Source organism: Urocampus carinirostris, chromosome 17 (assembly GCF_059441175.1).
Source record: "Urocampus carinirostris isolate Australia breed hairy pipefish chromosome 17, RoL_Ucar_1.0, whole genome shotgun sequence".
In the NCBI taxonomy this organism is placed as follows: domain Eukaryota; kingdom Metazoa; phylum Chordata; class Actinopteri; order Syngnathiformes; family Syngnathidae; genus Urocampus; species Urocampus carinirostris.
Window position 1 is genome coordinate 14,309,328 of NC_142365.1, and position 23,125 is coordinate 14,332,452.

Here is a 23,125-nt window from a genome sequence, read left to right on the forward strand (position 1 = left end):
GAATATACAGCACACCCCCAAGATATGGCGTGCTTAAAAACTGTGAAAAGTGATTTATTAGACACCATCAGTGTAAGTGACGTGAGTAATCTCATTCTTCTATGTGTGAGAGTATAGTAATGTCTGTATAAGAGTATAGTAGTGTGTATGAGAGACTATCGTTGTGTTTGTGCGTGGGTATGACTGTCTGCATGAGAAAATACTTGCCCATGTGTAAGAGTATGATGTTTTATGTGAGAGCAAGTATGATTTACTCCTCAAATGATCTCTCAGACAAAGTAGAACAACACATAGTGTTGAGGTGTTCATTACACTACATGAGAAAAAAATAATCGTGTGTGTGTGTGAGAGAGTATAATAGTGTGTTTGAGAGTCTATATTAGTGTGTGTGTGGGAGTATTGTAAAGGGTGTATGAGGGTATAGTAGTATTTGTGTTAATGCGAGGATAATAATATGAGTGAGGAGAGTGGTGTGCATGGGTATGACTATATAGTTGCGCATATGTGAGAGTATGATGTTATATGTGAAAGCAAGTTTCATTAACTTCTAGAACAGCCTCTCTTACAAAAGTACCCAAAGTAAAACAACACTGAGAGTTGAGGTTATTATTCCACTATTTGTGAAAAAACTATAGTCATTGCAATTTTAAGGTGTGTGAGAAAATATAGTATTGTGTGTGAGAGTCTATAGTAGTGTGTGTGTGTGGGAGTATTGTAAAGGGTGTATGAAGGTATAGTAGCATGTGTGACAGTATATTAGTGTGTTCATGAGACGATAAGAATATGTGTGAGTGTAGTGGTTTGCATGAGAGTGTGTTTGTGCATGGGTATGACTGAGAGTATAGTTGCGCATGTGTGTGCATGGGTATGACTGTGAGAGTATAGTTGCGCATGTGTGAGAGTATGATGATATATGTGAAAGCAAGTTTGATTTACTTCTAGAACAGCCTCTCTTACAAAAGTACCCAAAGTAAAACAACAGTTGAGGTTATTATTACACTAGATGTGAAAAACTATTGTCTTTGCAATTTAAGTGTGTGTTAGAAAATATTGTATTGTGTGTGAGAGAGTATAATAGTGTATGTGAGAGTCTATAGTAGTGTGTGTGTGTGTGTGTGTGTGTGTGTGTGTGTGTGTGTGTGTGTGTGTGTGTGTGTGTGGGAGTATTGTAAAGAGTGTATGAAGGTATAGTAGCATGTGTGACAGTATATTAGTGTGTTCATGAGACGATAAGAATATGTGTGAGTGTAGTGGTTTGCATGAGAGAGTGTTTGTGCATGGGTATGACTGAGAGTATAGTTGCGCATGTGTGAGAGCATGATGTTATATGTGAAAGCAAGTTTGATTTACTTCTAGAACAGCCTCTCTTACAAAAGCATTGTAAATGGTAAAGTATACTAGTATGCGTGAGAGTATAGTAGTGTGTGTATGTAAATCTAATAGTTTGTGTGAGAGTAGAGTAGTGCGTATTAGAGAATATAGTTGTGTTTTTGAATAGGTATAACTGTGTCGCATGAGAGTATAGTTGTGCATGGGTGAGAGTATGATCTTATATGCGAGTAGCCTCTCATAAAGGACACCAAAACCGTGACGTTAAATTTTTGGGGGGTGGGGGGAGCTGAAAGGAATGGGGTTCAGGAACTCATATAAAATAGTCACTATTGTGCCTCCATTCTGCCCTTGTGTGCGAGAGATCTTTGTGTGAGATGGTCGACGTTCGTTTCCACGACGACTAAAATCCTGACATTTACTGGCCGTCCTTTGTGTGAGCATCTCGGGATGTGCATTAGGCAGCTCCACATTAGCAAATGCTGCATTTGTGGAGTGTCATTTTCAGCTTCTACAGTAGAAAAGAATGATTGAAGCTGCCTGCTACATTCTAGTAATGTCTCTTATTTCCTAAAGGGACAGTGTGCATCACATAGCGATCCCTAGTGGTGTAAAAATACTTTAGTTGGTTCAAACACTATTGATTTTAATAATAAGCAAAAAAGTTCAGGTACTCGTCTATTTAACATGATTGTAGGTTCAGAAATGTGTCATACTACATAACTCAGTTGAACCAAACTCCCGTCATCCAGGCATCTTCCAATGTTCTACTGTTTCCTTGTCTAGCCACACATGTTGGCCATTTTGGCTGCAGGCTATGGCTTGCTGCTGGCCGCTATTATTATTGTTAGCTGTTCCAGCTTTGTCCTTCAGTGTCACTCGCCTTCAATAGCTGCTTATGGAAGTGAGCGTTGCTGAGTTCTGTGAGTCAGGCATCTTCCACTTTTTTTTTTTTACAGTTTTCATCTCTAGCCACACATGTTAGCCTTTTGGCTGCAGGATCACCTCCAGTTGCAGTTCCTGCTTCTTCCTTCAACGTCACTCGCCTTTCACTGGTCATGAAATGTTGCTGAGGCATCTAGTGCTTTTTTCCCCCCACTGTTTCCTTCTCTAGCCACTCATGCTAGCAACTTGGCTGCAGGCTATGGCTCACCTCTAGTCGCTATTGTTATCGTTACCTGCTCCTGCTTTCTCCTTTAATGTCGCTTGCATTCCACTGGTTGTGCAACGTTGCTGAGGCATCTGGTGCTTTCCCCCCACTGTTTCCATCTCTAGCCACTCAAACTAGCCACTCTGCTGCAGGCTATGGCTCACCTCTAGTCACTATTGTTATCATTACCTGCTCCTGTTTTCTCCTTTAATTTTTCTTGTATTCCACTGGTTGCGCAACGCTGCTGAGGCATCTTGTGCTTTTTCCCCACTGTTTCCTTTTCTAGCCACTCATGTTAGCCACTCGGCTGTTGGTTATGGCTCACCTCTCATCGCAATTGTTATTGTTACTTGTTCCTGCTTTCTTCTTTAATGTCACTTGCCTTCCACTGGATGTGCAACGTTGCTGAGGCATCCTGTGCTTTCGTTCTACCGTTTCCTTCTCTAGCCATTCATGTTAGCCACTTTGCTGCAGTCTCCCTTCTTGCTCCTATGGTTATTGTTAGCTTTTCTTGCTTCATCCTTCAATGTCTCTTGTCTGCCGCAGCGGCCATGCGAGAAAACATCCCATAGTTCCCTGATTCAGGCATCTTCAACTTTTTTTACGCAGTTTCCCTCTCTAGCCACTCATGTTGTTGAGTTCCATGACTCAGGGCCCTGAAACTTGCTTCATGGACTAACAGCGAAAGTTTTCCACTAACACCAGCTCTAAAACAACTCTAGTTATTGGCTCTTCTCTAGCTGTATCTAGTTCGCTACGTATTTTGCTGACTGGAGTTAGGCTTCAAAATTTTGCCAAATGATAAACTTCAGGTTTTCATAGTGTGTGGTCTTCCATTTTAAGCTACAACGACCTCTAGTGGGGAATTATTACACACTGTCACTTTAAAGTTTCTTTGTTTTTTTTAGGTCTACAATCTCAATAAGGACAACCAAACTGAAGGCAGTAAGTTGCTTTCTTCTCGTTATCTTCTTCACATAAATATTTATTCATCTTGCACATGCAATATTCAGTGAGCCCGTGTCATTGATATTCTGTGTTTTTATTTTTGTTTTGCATTAATTCTAATGTTTTTTTCCTCCCTCAGTGGCCCAGCTCGATGTGATCGGGTTCAACGTGATGAAAAAATTCATTTATGCGGTGGAGACGCGAGGTAGGTCACAGCAAAGACCAAAAAAAAAAAAACCAACAAAAAAAAAACACCTTTTCAACCTTTCTCCAGGAATCGATGAGCAAGGCTTGTACAGAATCGTCGGCGTCAGCTCTCGAGTGCAGAAATTATTGAACCTCGCTATGGGTAGGAACAAAAATAAGCTCAACACACAAAAACAGTGCCTTACCGAAAGTAACTTTTTGTCATATTGCCACATTTCACGCTTGTGAGATACAATCGTGAAGTGGAACCAAATTAGTAACAGTATATATTATTTTTACAAAGAAAAAAGTCAAAAGTAGGTGTCCAAAAATGTTGTCTTCCTGTTCTCTGACTCCAGAAGTTTCCTGATGAGTTCAGAATTATCCAATGTCGACCCCAATGACTATCAATGACGGAGTGAAACGGTGCGTCATTGAGTCTTGGTTTGAATGCACCTGCTCTGTGATGGTCTCACAGGTCTGTGAACAGAGACACTGGAGAACAGGCAACATTATGAAGACCAAAAAACACACCAGGCAGGCCCTAATAAAGGTGTGGAAAAATCAAAAGCAGCAATGGGATACAGGACGATTTCAACGTTTACACATCTCCCGGAGCACTGTGCAAGCAATATCAAAATTGAAATACCTCTGCAAACTTACCCAGTCCTGGACATCACTCTAAACCTTCAGCCCAAACAAGGAGAAAACTAACCAAAGGTGCAACCAAGAGACCCATGATAACATTGGATGACCTGCAGGCAGACACGGCTGAGGTGGGACAATCTGTGCATAAGACAACTATTAGTCAGACTGCATAGATCTGCCTTTACGGAAATGTGGAAAAAAGAAAGCCCTTTCTGAAAAAATTCCATGAAAACCTTTGGGGTTTGCTCGAAGCCACATGGGAGACAGAAATAAAATGTGGAACAAAGCTTTCCACTCAGATGAGACCAAAACTGAACTCTATGGGCTGAATGTGAGGCGTTGCGTTGAGCGTATAAGTAATACTCCACATCACCCTGAAAACACCATCCCCACTGTCAAACATGGTGGTGGCAGCATCACGTGGTTGCTTTCCTTTAGCAGGGACTTAGAGTTGATAGGAAGATACAGTATATGGAGCCAAATATAAGAAGATTCTGGCAGAAAATCTGCTGGTGTCTGCAAAAGACCCAAGAATGGGGTGCAGGTTCACCTTCCAACAGGACAACAACCCTTAAATATTGCAAGCTCTACAATAAAATGGTTTAAAACTAACCATGTAGTATAAAGGTGTTTAAATACTCAAGCCAAAGTCCAGACCTCAACCATATGGAGTAGAATTGAAAAATGATTTGCACAAATGATTTCGTTAAACCTTAGAAAACTTGGGGTTTTTTGTAAGGAGAATGAGAAAAAGTTATTTTTCAAGATGTGCGAAACTTTGAGCGACATACCCAAAAATAATTTTTTATCAGTTAGCACAATATAATATTTCGTTTTTTTCACAATTGTGTGTCACATCTCGTGACTCTTGGAAAATATTTAGTTTTTTTATCTATAAGCTTGAAGGCTGGAATATCAAAAAGTTCTTTCGGGGCCAATACTTTTGCAAGACACTGTAAATAATTTTTTTTTGTATTGTTGTCTGCCAGATCCTAAAACCTGCGCCGATGTAGAGCTGGAAAACCCAGAGTGGGAAATTAAGACCATCACAAGCGCTATCAAGTACTATCTCAGGTTTGTGTTTTTTCTGAAAGAACGTCTACAAGTTTGATTTTTTGGGGTTTTATTTGTTGTCCTTCTTTTGTAGGATGCTCCCTGCACCTCTCATGACGTATCAATATCAGAGGAGTTTTATCAAAGCTGCCAGTGAGTATTCCGGGCACGGTAGATGCAATTTTCATTTCAATCCTGTAAGGGTTCCTAAAATTCTTGAAAATGCTCGAATTCTAATGCTGTGTTCTCAAGGGTTGAAAAGAGCTTGTTAATGCTTGAAATTGTTGCCATATTTCTCAACAAGTCTGCTTGAAAATGGCTTCGCTTTGCCATTGCATTCCTTGTTCCCTCGTGATTAACAGCTGCTGGCATTAGTTTGTATTCTTATCCTAAGGTGTCGTTTATGATATTTTTAATTGAAATGAAGTTATGCTATCCGAGCTAATATTGATCTTTGTCGTCTATAACTGTCTATGGCAGCCTAGCTACAATGGATCTTTGAAGTTTAAAACTGATATTTGACATCTATAGCTGTCGAGCGAGAATAGATCTTTGACGTCTATAGCTATCTATAGCCTCCTAGATAGAAGGGATCTTTGACATCAATAGCCGTCTAGCTAGAATGGATCTTTGATGTCTATTGCTGTCTACGGGTTCCTAGCTAAAACGGATCCTTGACGTCTGTACCCGTCTAGCCAGAATGGATCTTTGACGTCAATAGCTGTCTACGAGTTCACTGCTAAAACGGATCTTCTACCTCTATAGCCGTCGAGTTAGAATTGATCTTTGACGTCTATAGCTGTCCACGGGTTCCGAGCTAAAACGGATCTTAGACGTCTATTTCCGTCTAGCTATAATGGATCTTTGACATATTTTGTAGTTAATGGGTTCCTAACTAAAATATATCTTGGACCTTTATTGCCGTCCAGTAGTTTAGCTCAAATGTCTATAGTCGTCAATCAGGGTTGGGTAGGGTTACTTTAACTTGATTACTTTCAACTACTTTTGGATGACTCCAATACCAAATATGCTAATAAAAGACAAAAGAAACTAAATACGAATAAAATTATGACTCACAACACATGGTTAGCTTTCTCTCCTCGCTTTGATCTCCTTGATCTCCGGCAAAACTAACATAAAATGCGACAGAAACAAAATGAAAATAAATCCAAACTGCTTGCCAACATCATTTTTGCCGTTCCATGTATTCCGTTACTCCCCAAGCCTGCACAAAATTTAGTCATTTTATTCATATTTAGTTTCTTTTGTCTTTTATTAGCATATTTGGTATCGGAGTAATCCAAAAGTAATTGAAAGTAATCAAGTTAAAGTAACCCTACCCAACCCTGTCGTCAATGGGACCCTAGCCAAAACACATGGTCAATGTCTATAGCTGTTTATTTATTTATTTATTTTTTATCCTTCTACGGTGTATTTTAATTTTTTTTTTTTTTTATATAAACTAAGAAACAAGTCTGCAAATGGAATAACAATTGATTTTTTTTTGCATCGAGAAACCTTAGCCCCGTTTTCTTTCCAGTGTTGAGAGTTTGAACTATGTCCCTAGATAATTTAGTGCAAGCGAGCTTGCTGGCCCCCCACCGAGTCGCTCTGGCTAAACCTAACAACCCAGACCCTCAGCCGGCTGTTCTCACCATTTTAATTGGAAGCCTGGAAGGATTTCACGCTCATTTATCGATTCGTTGATATCGAGGCCGGTACCTTTCACAAAACCGAGCCGTTTTCTCAGTTTGTGCACTCTTCCCAAACGGTGTTTGCTAGTCCAGGAAATGACAGAGCGTCTGACTGGGCCACCAGGAAGTGGAAAGAAACAGAAAAAATCGTGTGGAAATAAAGCTTGAATTGTTTCGCTGGTGGGGGATTACCTCATGTGCGGTCCCTTCTCAAGATTTTTTCAGTTTCCTCATGTTGAGGTTTTTGAGTTTGTTCTTGCCCTCATGTAGGTTTTAGATCAGGGGATCGTGTAATGATAGTCTGTAGTCTGTGCAGCTCTTTGAGACTCTTTGTGATTAAGGGCGTCACAAATACAAATGACTTGACTATTGAAACATCTGCTTTTTTCCCCATCAGGCTTCATTTGCATGAATACACCTTTTTTTTTTCCTATTTTTTATAAACAAAACAGGCAGGGTAATGTAAGGACAGCGCCCGCTGTGAACTTCCTGAATTCCCCCTTCAATTTGCATTGAACCCTCCCAGCTCATCTGGCAGGTTTCTCCCTCCTCATCTGGTTTACTGTCGCTCTTTAAATACCCGTTAAAGGTTATAGCGCAGGGCACACAAGCGCACCATATGTCCAGAAATATTTTTCTTGGATGGAAAAGGACGGTTACAATTTACATTGCCGTGGTATTCTCTTGGAAACGTACTTTCCTGGCCAATTATATCTGGATGCGATTGAGGGAAAACAGCTTTTTCTGACTCGACTATCCCGTGCTAATTGGAACGTAGCCTGTTAGCTGCATTGACGGTTCACTCTAATTGAATATCCGAGCTTAATATTGTCAAATTTTCTAAAATGGATCTTTGACGCTTCTAGCTGTCTTTGGCAGTGTAAAACTGTCATGTTTCACTGGCACACAATTTAGCTCATTTTAAAAATTTCCGATTTTTAGGTGAGTTTCAAAATTTTGTTTTGTTAGAAAAGTCTAAGGAACCCTTCCTAAAATGGATATTTGACGTCTATAGTCATCCGTGGCAGTTTCGCTAGCGTGGATCTTTGTCATCTATAGCCAATGGGATCCTAGTTAAAATAAATCTTTGGCGTCTACAGTTGCTCGTGGAAGTTTAGCTAAAATGTATCTTTGAACACCATAGCCGTCTAATTAGAATGAATCTTTGACGTCTGTAGTCGTCTATCTAAAATGGATCTTTGATGTCTATAGCCATCAATGGCATCCTAGTCGCAACAGATTTTTGACAGCGATAGCCATCGATGCTATCTTAGCTGAAGTTGGTTTTGACCTCTAAAGCTCTCTAGCTAAAGTAGATCTTTAATTTTTATAGTTGTCTATGGCATCAGTGCCAAAATCTAAAAACTTACACGTCTAATATCTTCCGTGGTATCCTAGCTACAACAGACCTTGACGTCTATGGCTTTCCATTGCATCCTAGCTAAAATTTATCTTTTGACATCAATGGCTCCATATATAGAATAAATGTTCGACATCCATGGCTGTTCATGGAATACTTGCTAAAATTGATGTATATAGCTGTCTAAGCTATACTAGCTGAAGTGGATGTTTGACATTTATAGCCGTCGAGCTAGAATAGATCTTTAATGTTTATAGCTGTCTAGAGCATCAAACTATAAATGGATCCTTGATGCCCTCTATGGTATTCTATCTATATTAAACCTGACAATATAGCCCTCTAGCTAGAATAGATCTTTGTTGCCTATAGCTGTCTTTGGCGCCCGAGCTAAAATGGATCTTTGCGACTAATATCCTCAATGGTATCCTACCTACAATCAATGTTTGATATCTATGGCACCATAGAGAATACATTTTTGATGTCTATAGCTCTTTGGCGCATCCTAGCTACAACGGATCTTTGACGTTTGACAGCCATCAAGAGCATCATAGCTCTAGGGAATACTAGCTAAAACTGATCTTTGACTTTGATAGCCTTTTATGGCAACCTAGCTAAAATGTATCTATGAGGTCTATAGCCATCTGGCAAGAATAGGTCCTTGATGTATCTAGCAGTCTTAAGGCTGCATAGCTACACTGCATCTTTCACGTCTATAGCCATTTGTGGTATCCTAGCTAAAACAGATCTTGGAAGTCAATAGCCGTTAATGGCAGCGTTTATGAATTTCCATGGCAAACGCTTGCGACCGTATGTTTTCTGACCAATTATATCTGGATCTGATTAAGGAAAGGCAACACAAGAAGTTTTTTCACTTAACTATCTCGGGCTAATCCAAGCGTAGCCAGTTAGCCGGATAGACGATACCCTCCCATTGAAAATCAGAGCATAAAATGAGCAATTTTCTGCCGGACGTATGTACAGTGTTTTTCTTCAGCGTCTGGGGATTTATTTTTTTCTCTTCGAGCATCCGGCCACTTCTTGCTTCATTGTGAGTCCATTGTATACTATTCTTACGCGTTATTGTTGGATTTTCTCCTAAATCAGAAAGGCTAGCTTGATTGGCTAGCCGTTAACGGACATGCTAACCGGTTGCTAAACGTTACAGCTTTTATGCCGTATCAATTAAAACTTTGACCTGCTGTTATTAGCTTTGAATGAAAGTTGTCAACGTTCTCATAATATGTATATACATACATACATATATATATATATATATATATATATATATAATCACTTAGAAAGTAGTATTTAACATTTTAAAAATATATCCCTGTATAATTTTAGTTTTTTTATTAGTTCTTTGGTACTTGCTATGTAGTTCCTTAGTACTTCTGATTTCAAGTGGCGTACCACTTTAAAATAATATCGTATAACATTTTAAAAGGAAACGCAACGTCTCACTGATAAATATAATTCAATTAGCAACCACATTTTTTATATGATTTTCAAACACATGTTAGGATCAAAACTTCGATTCTTGGGACAATTTTTGTTTGTTTGAAAGCGTAGCAATTCGTGTGCCTTATTTGTTTTTCTTGTTAATAGATAGCTTCGTTTCCATAGTCATCATGTATTTTCTTCTCCCTTTAGCATCACTGCAAGCCTTGGGATCCTTAGCAAATAAATACTGTTCAAAACTTAAAAATCTTGACAAAGCAAACTAAATTCTGAACTGAACCAAGTTAAAAGCATTGTGGGAGGTAGTTCGGCCAATAGCATATCGGCAATCGTCATGATGCCTTGATGCAAACCAATAGCAGAAAAGCATTTGATATGACGTCGACCAATAGCAGACAACCGTCATACAGCCGTGACGCATCAAACTCCAGTATAGGTTAAGTATAAGTATAAGTACAAAATAATTTGTAATACACTGGGAAAAAATGCCATAAAGAGGAACAGAAAAAAAACATCTTATTCCAAGTCTTAAAGGGAAAAAAGTGGGGTCACTGTATCTACTGTACAATGTGACAATAGTGCGTGTACTATAATATATGTGAAACATTTTCTGAAAAATGAATATTTTGATGGTCTGCCTTATATTCAGGTAGTAGACGGTTATTCCCGAGAATATGGATCTCTGACGCTCTGGGCATAATTTGATGATGTTGTATAGTGGATAAAATACTGCAAAGAGGGGGCTAAAAGATATGGTATCCCACACTGTCCAGTGAAAACGTCATAAGGCGGGGTCGCCGTATCCTTGGGGTGTACTGTAATACTCATCTAACGAATTGTTCAATAATATTAGCATGGATGCTAACTTGATGGTGGTTGAGGTTAGGCACAATTATTTTGAAATCCCTCGTCGCGACAACAAACAATTCCATGTTTTTGTGTGTGTTTCGAAAGAAGTGAGTCAGATTTGGTTTGCGTCCCCCGAGGGCCGACACGGTGGAGTCCGCCGTCGATTTTAACGCTAAGGTGCGACTCGATTGAGTTTTTCGGGAATCCGAAGTCTGCTTTCTGCATCTCCTCCATTCGACCTTGAGGGGATGTGAAAAACATCAGAGAGAACCCGAACCAAGGGCGGCCGGCTCCGCCTCTCGGCTTTCGCTTTTATGACTTCCTTAATATGCCTTTGGCACTTTGCTGCCGTTGAGCTAAGCCCTGGAAAACTGGTTAGAAAATAAATAGGTCATGGGAAAAAAAACCGCCGTAAACAGCTATTTCTATGCTAGGAATGGATTTCTTGTTTACTGTTTATACGCAAATACACGGTCACTGTCTCTACGACACTTGTAATACTCCGAAACCTCCACTGGGGGCACTGAAGTTAGGATATTTAGAAAGGAACAGAATCGTCTTTATTGTCATTGATACCAACGTTGTGAAACATCCTATGCAACAAGATGAGACATGACACTCCTGGGCAGGGGTGTCAAAGAGGCGGGCCGTGGGCCGGATCAGGCCCGCTAAGGGATTGAATCTGGCCCGCAAGACAACGCTGAGGGAAGCGCAAGAGAAAAACGAGCAGGTTGCAGGTTGAAATATGTCCACTTGATGGTGCCAAAGCCAGGTGCCTCTCACAAACGCTGTACTTGTATTTCTCACCCTCTCTCTGTCCCTCTTTCTCTCTCTCTCTCTCTCTCTCTCTCTCTCTCTCTCTCTTTTCCTCCCCTTTCTCTCACTCTCGGTGTCTCTCTTTTTCTCTTTCTTTGTTTCTCTTTGTCTCTTTCTCTCTGTGTCTTTTTACCTTTTTACCACGGAGGAGGACCTCTTAAAGCGCATCTTCCAAAAGTACGTTAAACTCAACTTTTTTTATTTTTTTAGAGCATATTATTTTATGAAATGTTTATTTTTAGTACAAAACAATACAGGTTACTTGTACAAGTCTTAAACATACTTTTCTAAACTTTAAACATACAAAATATAGCACTGAAGCAACTAACAAACAAATTCAACTTACGAACGATCGTACGTAAGTTGAATTTCATAAGTAAGTAGGGCATCGTCTGTTTAGCAAGATTTTGTAACATTTATCAATTGTCTTTTTTTAATAATTCACGTATTTTACTTTCGTGGCAACATCTGGTAACCACAATAACGGAATTATGAAAACGGTGATGTGCTTTCAGTCGGGGCTTTCGAAACAGTCACTTTTCTTGGGTCTACCACAATACACATAGAAACTTCGGACAGAGATGTTTACTGACTTGAAGAACACCATCTTTTACCATCGTATTTTGTTCCGTCCGTAATCTTTTTATGCCCGTCTGTACCTCTCTAACTAAAAATCCAAAGTGTCAAGTCTCTTATTTATGTATTTTTTACATTTTGTTTTGCAGAGTTGGACAATCCCGAGTCCAGGGTGACCGAGATCCACAGTCTAGTTCAACGACTGCCCGAGAAGAATCGGCAAATGTTGGAGCTGCTCACCAAACATCTGTCAAAGTAGGCACGACAATGACGACAAAATACTTTAAATCGTAGCTTGTTTTCTGTTGTTTCTGTATTTTCAGGTACAATATTCTGTTTTGTTTTTTTTAACTAAAGCTTCTCCTGAAAACCCGATTCTGTAACCTCCTTTGGTTAGTTAGCACGTTAGCCAAATGACGGTTAGCTACCATTTCGGACCAGAAAAGTAGCGAAGTTGGGCATTCTGGCCACCATAGAGAAAACATTATTAATATCTAAAATATATATATATGAAATATATGATGTATGTTTACCATTATTATTTTAAGGGTGTTATTTCTTATTTTTTGTAAAATATTCACCTTTATACTTGTTTTATCTAGCATTGTTTACGCATGAATACGTTTTCAGAAGCATTGTCCCTTAGTTCCGAAACGTAAAAAATATATATATATATTTTTTTTAAGTATTATAAAGGGTTTGGCGCATATTATCAGTAAGTATCAGTGGAAAATAAGCCATAACCTTGTTTGGCTAGGTAGCACGCTAGCCAGACGGCTGTTAGCTACCATTCGGGACCAGAAAATTAGCGAAGCTGGGCATTCCCAAGGATTTTTTGCGAGAAAATTGAATGACATCACCGGTTAGGAAGAATTTCATTCGCATGTAGAAAACACAAGATAGCATTTTATGCTAGCAAGCAGACTAACCTCTGGAATCCGTCGCGCTTATGGAGCTTATTTCAGCAGCTGCGGAACGGAAAACTGGCCGCTCGATGCCAAAAGTTCTCAAGTTTTATATGCCGACCTGCGTACAAGGGAGAATATAAGGTTTGAGGAATCGGATTTATTCTAGATCAGGGGGGTGTCAAACTCATTTTAACTCGAGGAACATATGGGAGACCAAACACCAAACTAGTAGATTAGATAGAGAGAAAGGGAGAAAATAGAGAGAGGGCGTGAGAAATATAAAGGGAAAGAAAGACAGGGGACGTGAGAGAGAAACGGAGAAAGACAGGAAGTGAGAGAGAAGGAAACAGAGAAAAGGAGTGAGAGAAAAAGGGAGAAAGACAGAAATAAAGAAATAGTAAGATAAAGATGGGGAGAAAAGGAAAGGACGAGAGATGAGGGAAAATAGAGAAAATGAGACAAAGAACAAATAAGAAAGAAAGAGACAAAACCAAAGAGAAATATATGGAGAAAGAAAAGACAAAAAGAGAGAAAGTGTGAAAGTGAGACACGGAGGGAGGAAGTGAAAAGCGAGAGCAAGATAAAAAAAAGAACAGAAAACTAGACAGACGGACAGAAAGAAAGAAAGATGGGGAAGAAAAAGAAAGGGAGAGAGATGAGGGAAAATAGAAAAAATGAGACAAAGAAAAGAACAAAGAAAGAAAGAGACAAAGCCAAAGAGAGATATATTTATATATAGAGAGAAAGAAAGACAAAAAGAGAGAAAGTGTGAAAGTGAGACACAGAGGAAGGAAGTGAAAAGAGAGAGCAAGATAAAAAAAAGAACAGAAAACTAGACAGACAGAAAGAAAAAAAGCTAAAGAACAAAGAGAGAAAGAAATAAAGAGATAAATATAGAGAAAGAGAGAGAAAGAAAAACTGAGATTTTTAAGGGAGTAACAGAGGGAGAAAGTGATGAAAAAGAAAAAGAGAGATAAAGCGAAAAATTGAATAAAGACAAAGGGAGTAAGATAAATGAAAGGATAAAGAGTGAAAAAAGACAAAGAAAGAAGACAATAAGAGAGAAAACAAGAAAGCGATATAAAGACTAGAGAAGGGAAAACGACAAAGAAGAAAAAACAGACAAAGAGAGAGATATAAATAGAAAAAAGAGAATGAGAGGGGAAGATGGAGAGAGAAAAGGAAAAAAACTTGTCCTGGTGGTGTATCTGAGAGTTGCTTACCAGTCCAAAGCTGAGCTTTTCATGTGATGGTCGGCAAGTCCTGTGATTTTTTTTCCACTGTTTCCTTCTCCAGCCACTCACGTTAGCCACTTGGCTGCAGTCAATGGCTTGCTCCTTGACAATATTGTTAGCTACTGCTTTGTTCTTGATGGCCATGCAAGCACACATCGCCAAGTTCTGTGATTGAGGCATATTACACTATTTTTACACGTTTTCCCTCTCTAGCCACTCATGTTAGCCAATCAACTGCAGGCTATAGCTCGCCGCTATTGTTATTTTTAGCTGCTCCTATTTCGTCTTGTGGTGTTACTTGCCTCCTACAGCTGCTCGTGCAAGCGAACGATGCTTGGGCACCTGGTGCTTTTTTTCCCACTGTTTCCTTCTCTAGAAACTCATGTTAGCTACTTGGCTGCAGGCTGTGGCTCACTTCTTGTTGCTACTGCTATTGTTAGCTGCCTGCTTGGTCTTACAGTGTCTCTCGCTTTCCGTAGCTGGTCATGCAAGCGAACGTTGCCAAGGTCCATGAGACAGACATCTTCTACTTTTTCGACTGTTTCCTTTTCTGGCCATTTATGTTAGCTTATCAGCTGCAGGCTGCGGCTCACCTCTAGTCACTATTGCTATAGTTAACTTCCCACTTTGTCCTTCAATGAGTTCCACAATTCGGGCATCTTCAACTTCTTTTCCCTCTGTTACCCTCTCTAGCCACTTATGTCATTGAGTTCTGTGATTAAGCATCCCAAAACTTGCAATCTTTTACTGGCCTTTTTAGCAACTTTTAGATGAGCTGCTAAATTTAGCCGCTTACACCAGCTCTGACTATTTCCAGTCATTGCCTCTTCAGCTGCTCCAGCTAAATGACCCTCAGTTATGAATTGTTACACACTGGCCCTTAAATTAAAAAAAAAAAGAAATCAGCTCGCAAATGGCAATTTCAAAAGATTGATTTTAGCTAATCAACTAAATTTAAAATTTAAAAAAAAACCTGGTAGGAGATTTTTCTGCTAAATGTTTACGCAAAAATGTTCCCACAGCGTGGCCAATCACCACCATCAGAACTTGATGACGGTGGCCAATCTGGGCGTGGTCTTCGGGCCCACTTTACTCCGCCCCCGAGAAGAGACGGTGGCGGCCATCTTGGATATCAAGTTCCAGAACATCGTCGTGGAGATCCTCATTGAACATCACGACAGGGTATTTAAGAAAAGATCCTTATTATATGATACAAATAAAGTTAAATGTTTTCTCTATCAGCTATGTGTTAACAATGCCCAACTGAGTTCAACGAGCCTTCATATATTTTATTTGCCTATCTGCTTTTATCTTACTTCATCATCGGTGTTCCAGCCACGGAGTGCAATAGGCGGGGCAAAGGGGGTTTCGGAGAGTGAACTCACTCGCGTGCTGGTTGTTTTCATTTATTCGAGGGTGAAAATGGTGAAAGTAAGAAAAGGATTGTTTCAAATACAGTCCAAATGCCAATCCAACCCGCCAAAAAGATGATAAAAAATAGATTATTTGAGCGCATCTAAACGAGATGTGCACGTGAAACACAGGCACCTTGACAGAAGGTGCAATGAAGATTTCAGACAGAAGATGGTGGAATCATTTTTATTACACAATCTTTAAAGCCCTATTGTGTAATATTTGACCACGAGATGGCACTGTTTTGTGTTGGTGCGAGCAGTATATATTTAGTATATATATTTAGTATCAAAAAAATGAAAATATATGTATATTTATATATATATATTTTTTTTTTCCCTTCACATAAGAAATATAACACTTAAAATAAGAAGCTCTCTTTGCCAACGATGTACGGTTTTATTTTGAAGTTCGTGCCCTCAACAGACAAACAAGAAATGCGTCCGCAACGGCGTCTAATTTTCATATTTTGCTGTTGCCGTGACGACACCTTTTTGCAGCCCGGCTGAAGATAAGTGATGGCGTCGCGTTGAGCTAACCTCAGCCAGTTGCACGAGTCTAACCAGAAATTCTGCCTCTTTCACATTAATTTCAATTTTGGGACGCCTACGTGACTCACAAGCACAGATTTTAGAAACCTAGTCTCATTTTTAGTCCAATTTCTGTCGCTTTTTCTGGTTTTTATCACTTTTAGGTAACTTCGTTTCTTATTTTTTTTATAGTCAATTGTATGTCCCAAAAAAATAAAATAAACATTGTATAATTAAAAAGAGATTTTTTTAGCTTATTACTAGATCCTCTTTTTTTCCTCATAAAATAGGAACATTTGTATTTGTCTTATCTAGTGTTTTTTTACATAATTTATTTAGGGTTTTTCTTTGAATGCACATTAAAAATATTTCTTAAAATGACCATCCTTCAGATATTTTTTTCTTGTTTTTCGTACATTTTTTTCTTATTTTATCAGACTTTTTTTTCTATTCTAAGTTTTTTTTTTCCTTTTTACTTAAAAAAATCTTCTAGTTGAGATATTTTATTTTATTTTAGAGATTTAAAAAATTTTTTTTAGGGAAACTAATCTGCTAAATTATTTTTTTTTCCTTGTTCTAAGGATATTGATTTTACTTATTCTATTAGAGAAATTCATGTGCAAGAATAAATGTGTATTATTATTTACAGGATTTTTTTTCTTGTTCTGCAAAATATAATATTTTTCTTGTTTTAAAGATAAACTTTTTATTTTATTCCAGAAATCAATGTGCTAGATAACATAATTCTTTCTAATTTTAAGGATTTCTTTTCATTTTAGTAGAGAAATCCAATTCGTTAGATGAGATGTTTTTTTTTAAGGTTATTTTTCTTATTTTAAGGATATATATATATATATATATATATATATATATATATATATTATATTACAGAAAATGAATGTGCAGCTAGATAATATTTTTCTATCTAATTTTTAAGGATATTTTTTTATTCTATTAGAGAAATCTAATTTGTTACATGAAATATTTTTTTTCTTATTTTAAGGCTTTTTTTCTATTTTGTTAAGGAAATTATTCAGCTAAATGGAATATTTTTCTTATTTTAGTGACATATATTTTAATTTTACTACAGAAATGCTAGACAATATTTCTAATTTTTAAGGATATTTGTTTTATTCTATTTGAGAAATTTGATTTGTTAAATATTTGTATCTTATTTTTAGGCTACTTTTCCTATTTTGTTAGTGAAATTATTCTAGATAGAATATTTTTCTTATTTTAAGGATACTGTATATATTTTTAATTTGATTACGGAAATGAAGAAAAATATTATCAAGAAAAATATGATGTATATTTTTCTTGATAATTTTTAAGGATATTTTTTATTTAATTAAAGAAATTCAATATGTGAGCTGAGATATTTTTTTCCTATTTTAAGGCTTTTTCATATTTTGTTCAGGAAATTATTCTGCCAAATAGAATATTTTTCTTATTTTAGTGACATATATTTTTAATTTTGTTAGATAAATGAATGTGCTACATCATATTTTTCTTTCTAATTTTTAAGAATATATTTTTCATTTTATTGGAGAAATTCAATATGTGAGATAAGATATTTTTTTTCTTTTTTTAAGGCTTTTTCCCATTTTGTTTAGTATATTTTTCTGCTAAATATAATATTTTTCTTGTTTTAGTGAAATATATTTTTAATTTTATGACAGAAATGAATGTGCTAGATAATATTTCTAATTTTTTAACGATTTTTTACTAGAGAAATTTGATTTGTTACATGAGATATTTATTTTGTATTTTAAGGCTATTTTTCCTATTTTATTAGGGAAACTATTCTGCTTTGTGACATCTATCCTTAATTTTATTACCTAAATGAATGTGCTGGATAATATATATCTTTCTAATGTTGAAGGATATTATTTTTCCTATTTTATATGCGAAATGAAATCCCCGCTCGTGTTTCAGATTTTCAAAAGCGCGCAGATTTCGTCTGGCGCCACGACCGAGCATCTCAACCAATCGAGAAGGAGAAGCGCGGATAACAAAATCCCATCCTGTATCGAAAGACCCCTCACTCTTTTCCAGACTCCGACACATTCCCTCAAAGGTGATCTCCTCTACTGAATCCGCATGAGCTCACTTTTGTGCTGTAATGCGCAAAAAGGTGCTAGACAACCTGCTGTGAATGAAGGCTTGCCTTTTCTGGTCATTGCAACGATTATTATTTTTGTCTGATATCACTGCAGGGTGATGGTTAGCGCTAAGGCTAAAGTTAGGGTTAGGGCTAGAGCTGAGTTTAGGGCTAGGGTTGAGTTTAAAGCTAAGGTTAGGGTTAAGGCTAGGGTTGGGTTTGGGGCTAGAACTGGGTTTTGGTTATGTGTAAGGCTAGGGTAAAGGGTGACGGCTAAGGTTGGGGTTGGGGTTGGGGTTACGGCTAGGGTTAGTGTTAAGGTTAGGACTAGGGTTAGTGCTGGAGCTGGGTTTAGGGCTGGAGTTGCTTTTAAAGTTAGGACTTGGGCTGTGTTTAGGGCTGGGGTTTAAACAAGTACTGGGCCTAGGGCTAGGGTTTGGGTTAGAGTTAAGTTTGAGGCTAAGGTTAGGGTTAAGGCTAGAGTTAGTGTTAGGACTGGAGTTTGGTTAGGACTCGGGTTAGGACTAGGGTTTGGGCTAGTGCTCGGTTTCGGGTTTAGACTAGTGTTAGAGTTAAGGCTCAAATTAGTATTAGGGCTATAGCTGACTTTAGGATTAGGTTTAAGTCTAGGGTTAATGGTTAGGGTCAAGCCTAGGGTACGAGTTAAGTCTAGGATCAGGTTTAGACTTAAGGCTTGAGTTAGGTTTAAGGTTTTGTTAACGGCTTGGGTTAGGACTGGGGCTTGGGTTGAGTTTATGGCTAGCGCTAGGGTTTGAGGTTTAGGTTAGGGTTAGGATAAAGAATAAGGGTTAATGCTAGAAAGGGCAAAATATTTGCACGATTTCACACTGCTGTTATGCACAAAAAGTGCCAAACAAACTGCTGCAAACGAACGCTTGCCTTTTCCGACTTGTTTTCATGTGACTCACCTGAATGACTCAATAAATCCACTCTTTAAAGGTGAGAAGAGGAGCAGCGCCGTTGTGGGCGAGCCGCGGCAGGCCGCGTCGTCCTCCGCTAACTGCAACAGCAGCGCTAGCAGTAGCGGCGCTAGCAGCAGCGGTAGTGTTAGCGGCAGCAGCCAAGGCTTGACCCCGCGGAACAGCCTAACCGGCAACGATGGCGATCACGAAGCCAGGCACGTCCGTCCCAATTCACTGTGAGTGCTACGTTTTTAGGCCTAGCCGAGGGGTGACAAACATGTGGCCCAAGGGCTTGCCAAGGGTTTTTTTTTTTTTCTTCTCGCGAAACAACGCCGAGAGAAACGCAAGAGAAAAATAAGCAGCGCCAAAAGCCAGGCGTCACTTACAAAGCAACCCAACCGTATTTCCTTCTCTCTCTCTCTCTCTCTTTCTCTTTCTCTCTTTCTTTCTTTCTTTCTTTCTCTTATTTTCCTCTCCTTTCTCTTTCTCCAATTGCCTCTCTCTCTGTCTCTTTTTCTCTTTTTGTCTCTCTTTTTCCACTTTCTCTTTGTGTCTATATATTTATTTCTTCTCTCTCTTTCCCTTGCTCCTTATCTGTCTTTGTCTCTCTCTTTTTCTCTTTTCTCTTCCTTTGTCCTTTTTCTTCTGTATCTCTTTTCTCTCTATTTGTCTCTTTCCTTCTCTGTGTGTCTCTCATTCTTTTGTACTCTCTTTCTCTTCTCTTTCTTTTTATCTATTTCCTTCTTTCTCATTTTTTCTTTCTCCAATTCTTAACATCTTACTCTTACTTTCTCTCTTTGTCTCTTGCTTTCTTTCTCTGTTTCTTTCTCTTTTTCTTACTTTATTGCTTTCTTTTCCTCTCTCTTTCTCTTCCCCTCTTTTTCTCCCCCTCTCCCTTTTGTCTTCTTCCTGTCCTTTTTTCTTTTTTTAATTTACTCGTCCAGGAACTGCTAGAGTAGTTTTTTTACCATGTAGCATAAAATAATCAAAATTTGTATTTGAAGATTATTTTCATCTTTCGTAACACAAAAACATTTCTGTTATTTGAGCAAATGGATCTCTATTTTTGTCATTGAAATTTGATCTTAATCAGATGTTCACTTATTTGTAGTTCTTTCTAACAACAAAAAATAAAATAAAACAACCCAGAAAATGTTAAAAAGCCCGATAAAAGTGTCGGAATCTTATCCGCATCACGCCCAAGGACTCTTTCTTTTTGTTCTTTTTTTCAATTTTCTTTTTTTTTCTTTTTGGCGCCTTTGAAGAAAACCAAGTAAACAACAGAGACACGTCGAGCAATTGTAGCACTATAAAAAGACGTACTGTACATTTTTCGTGGAGCTCAAGTTTGAAATCGTAAATTCATGACTGGATGCCTGCTTTCAATTAAAAAGAAAAAAAAGGGAACCTCAAGTCAGCAAATTGCACGCAGCTCCCATTTCTTAGCGTTTATTCTTCAGCTGTTTTGTGTCACTGGTTTCCCCAAGAAGCTGTCAAAAACGAACCCAAAAGTAAGACTCTTACCTGTTGTTCAATATATAGAACTTTAAATAAAACATGAGTGAGTGGCCAGACTTTTTTCAAGAAAAAACAATACTTTCTGTCACTGACATCAAACATGTACCACTATTATCTTCCAGTGGCACTAGAAGTCTTCATTCTTGACTAAAACTTCAACCGAAAATGGACTATAATGACTAAGTGGTCTCTTCCTAAGGTTGAACATGGAACACTAATGTCCTCCAGTGGCAGAAAATGACCTCAGTTGAAGTCTTTACTCATGACAGTAGGTTGAACTTAAAATGGACTATTTATATCATTTGATAGTAAAAAAAATTACATTTTTCTATCAAATATTCAACATGAAACACTCATTTCATCCAGTGTCAGAAAAATACCAAATTACAAGTTTTTACTTTTGACTATAATTGTCTATGTATAACCTTGGGCAAATGACTACCAAGTGCCCTGAATTTTTCAAGAAAAAAATGATAATTTTCCCTATCAAACCTTCAACATGAAACACTAATATCCTCCAGTGGCAGAACAATACCAACCTAGAGGTCTTGACTCTTGACTATAGATTGAACCTAAAATGGATTTTGTAGAACTTTAGATTAATGGCGACTAAGTGGCCTGGGTTTTTCAAGAAGAAACTCATATTTTCCTATCAACTGTTCGACGTGAAACCCTAATATCCTCAAGTGGCTGAAAAAATACCATATTCTGAATATTCACTCTTGATTATGGGTTTGAATTGAAATAGATTATCTATAACTTTAGACAGATACCTCTTGACTATAGGTTGAACCTATAACTGACTATGTACTGGACAAACAACCACTAAATGTCTTGACTTTGTAGAGAAAAATAACATGTTTTCCTGTCAAACATTCATCATGAAACACTAATGTCCTCCAGTGGCAGTAGAAGTCTTCATTCTTGACTAAAAGTTAAACTGAAAATAACGACTTTAACGACTACTAAGTGGCCTTTATTTTTCAATAAAAAAATCGTCTCTTGCTAAGGTTGAACATGAAACACTAATGTCATCCAGTGGCAGAAGAATTACCACAGTAGAAGTCTTGACTTTTGACTATAAGATGAACCTAAAACTGACTATGTACTGGACAAACAATTACTAAATGTCTTGAATTTTTCAAGAAAAAATAACACATTATTCTATCTAAGGTTCAACGTAAACCTCTAATGTCCTCCAGTGGCAGTAGAAGCCTTCATTTTTGACAATAAGTTAAACCAAAAATGAACTATAATGACGACTAATTGCAGTGTCTGAAATAATGTCTGCTCGGGCGTACAACTTACACAACGTCTCAAACCGGGTGGCTGACAACTTTTTCAAGAAAAAATGAAAAAATCTTTCGTTTTTATTTCTTATTTTAAAAAAATATTTTCAAATCAAACGTTTGCTTTATTCTGATTTCGAAGGCTTCGCTCGGTTTGGAAATTTCGTAATTTCGGTTCGTTAGGCAATTTGCATACTCGGCAGCCGATCAGAAGCCCGCATCGAATAACTTTGTGCTTCCGGACTCTCCCAAGCATTATAAGGTCGTGCATTTGCATATCATTTTCCAAAGTAGACGCAAAGAGAACACAAGAAAAATGGATAAGTGGTTAGGAATTAAGACAAAACCTCAGCCCCAGAAGAAAGTTTCAAAAGAAGCTAACAAAATCTATGACGCTACAAAACGTAAACGTAGATTAAAAGCATCGGGGAAAGAGGAGTTTATGTGGCCTGTAGCAGACGACGCAACGCAAACATTGCATGATTTGAGATGAGTAAATACAGGTACATACTGATGGCAGATGGAAAACGGCGATGTCATATACATGCAATGAATGTTATAAGGAGATTTGTAATAAACTTAAATGTACAGTGTTGTTCTGTTATATATTCTGATTATCAATCCTGAATATTTTGCAACAAGGTTTTTTTTTTTTTTTGCGATCAGTCGTCTTGTTGTGTTTCAAGTTGGGAAAAATGGGGCAGGCAACTTCTCAGAGTTCTCTACCCTGGTGTCCGGTAACTTTTTGTCATGAGTTTCAGACACTGCTAAATGGCCTTTATTTATCAAGAAATAAATCTTCTATTTCTAAGGTTAGACATGAAACACCAATGTCCTCCAGTGGGAGAAAAATACCAACCTAGAAGTCTTGACTTTTGACTAAAGGTTGAACCTTAAATATATTATTCATAACTTTGAACAAATGAAATAATTTTTCTATCAAGCGTTCAACATTAAACACTGATATCCTCCAGTGGCAGAAGGATTACGACAGTAGAAGTATTGACTCTTGACTATAGGTTGAACCTAAAACTGACTATGTACTGGACAAACAACTACTAAATGTCTTGAATTTTTCCAGAAAAATAACCTATTTTTCTATCTAAACCATTAATGTCCTCCTTGGTGGTTCAAACTTGGT

At 37.8% G+C, this 23,125-nt stretch overlaps 1 protein-coding gene across 1 annotated transcript in view; it reads left to right on the forward strand.

The window, feature by feature from the left end:
• The window catches only part of LOC148349292 (rho GTPase-activating protein 26-like), a 78,286-nt gene that overhangs the window by 51,406 nt on the left and 3,755 nt on the right, over positions 1 to 23,125 (forward strand). The window contains exons 13-21 of the mRNA XM_088321144.1: positions 3,388 to 3,424; positions 3,567 to 3,632; positions 3,702 to 3,776; positions 5,251 to 5,335; positions 5,409 to 5,467; positions 12,217 to 12,322; positions 15,233 to 15,392; positions 18,089 to 18,230; positions 19,215 to 19,413. Of these exons, the coding sequence (XP_088177270.1) occupies positions 3,388 to 3,424; positions 3,567 to 3,632; positions 3,702 to 3,776; positions 5,251 to 5,335; positions 5,409 to 5,467; positions 12,217 to 12,322; positions 15,233 to 15,392; positions 18,089 to 18,230; positions 19,215 to 19,413 (929 nt within the window). The remainder of the gene's footprint in view (positions 1 to 3,387; positions 3,425 to 3,566; positions 3,633 to 3,701; positions 3,777 to 5,250; positions 5,336 to 5,408; positions 5,468 to 12,216; positions 12,323 to 15,232; positions 15,393 to 18,088; positions 18,231 to 19,214; positions 19,414 to 23,125) is intronic.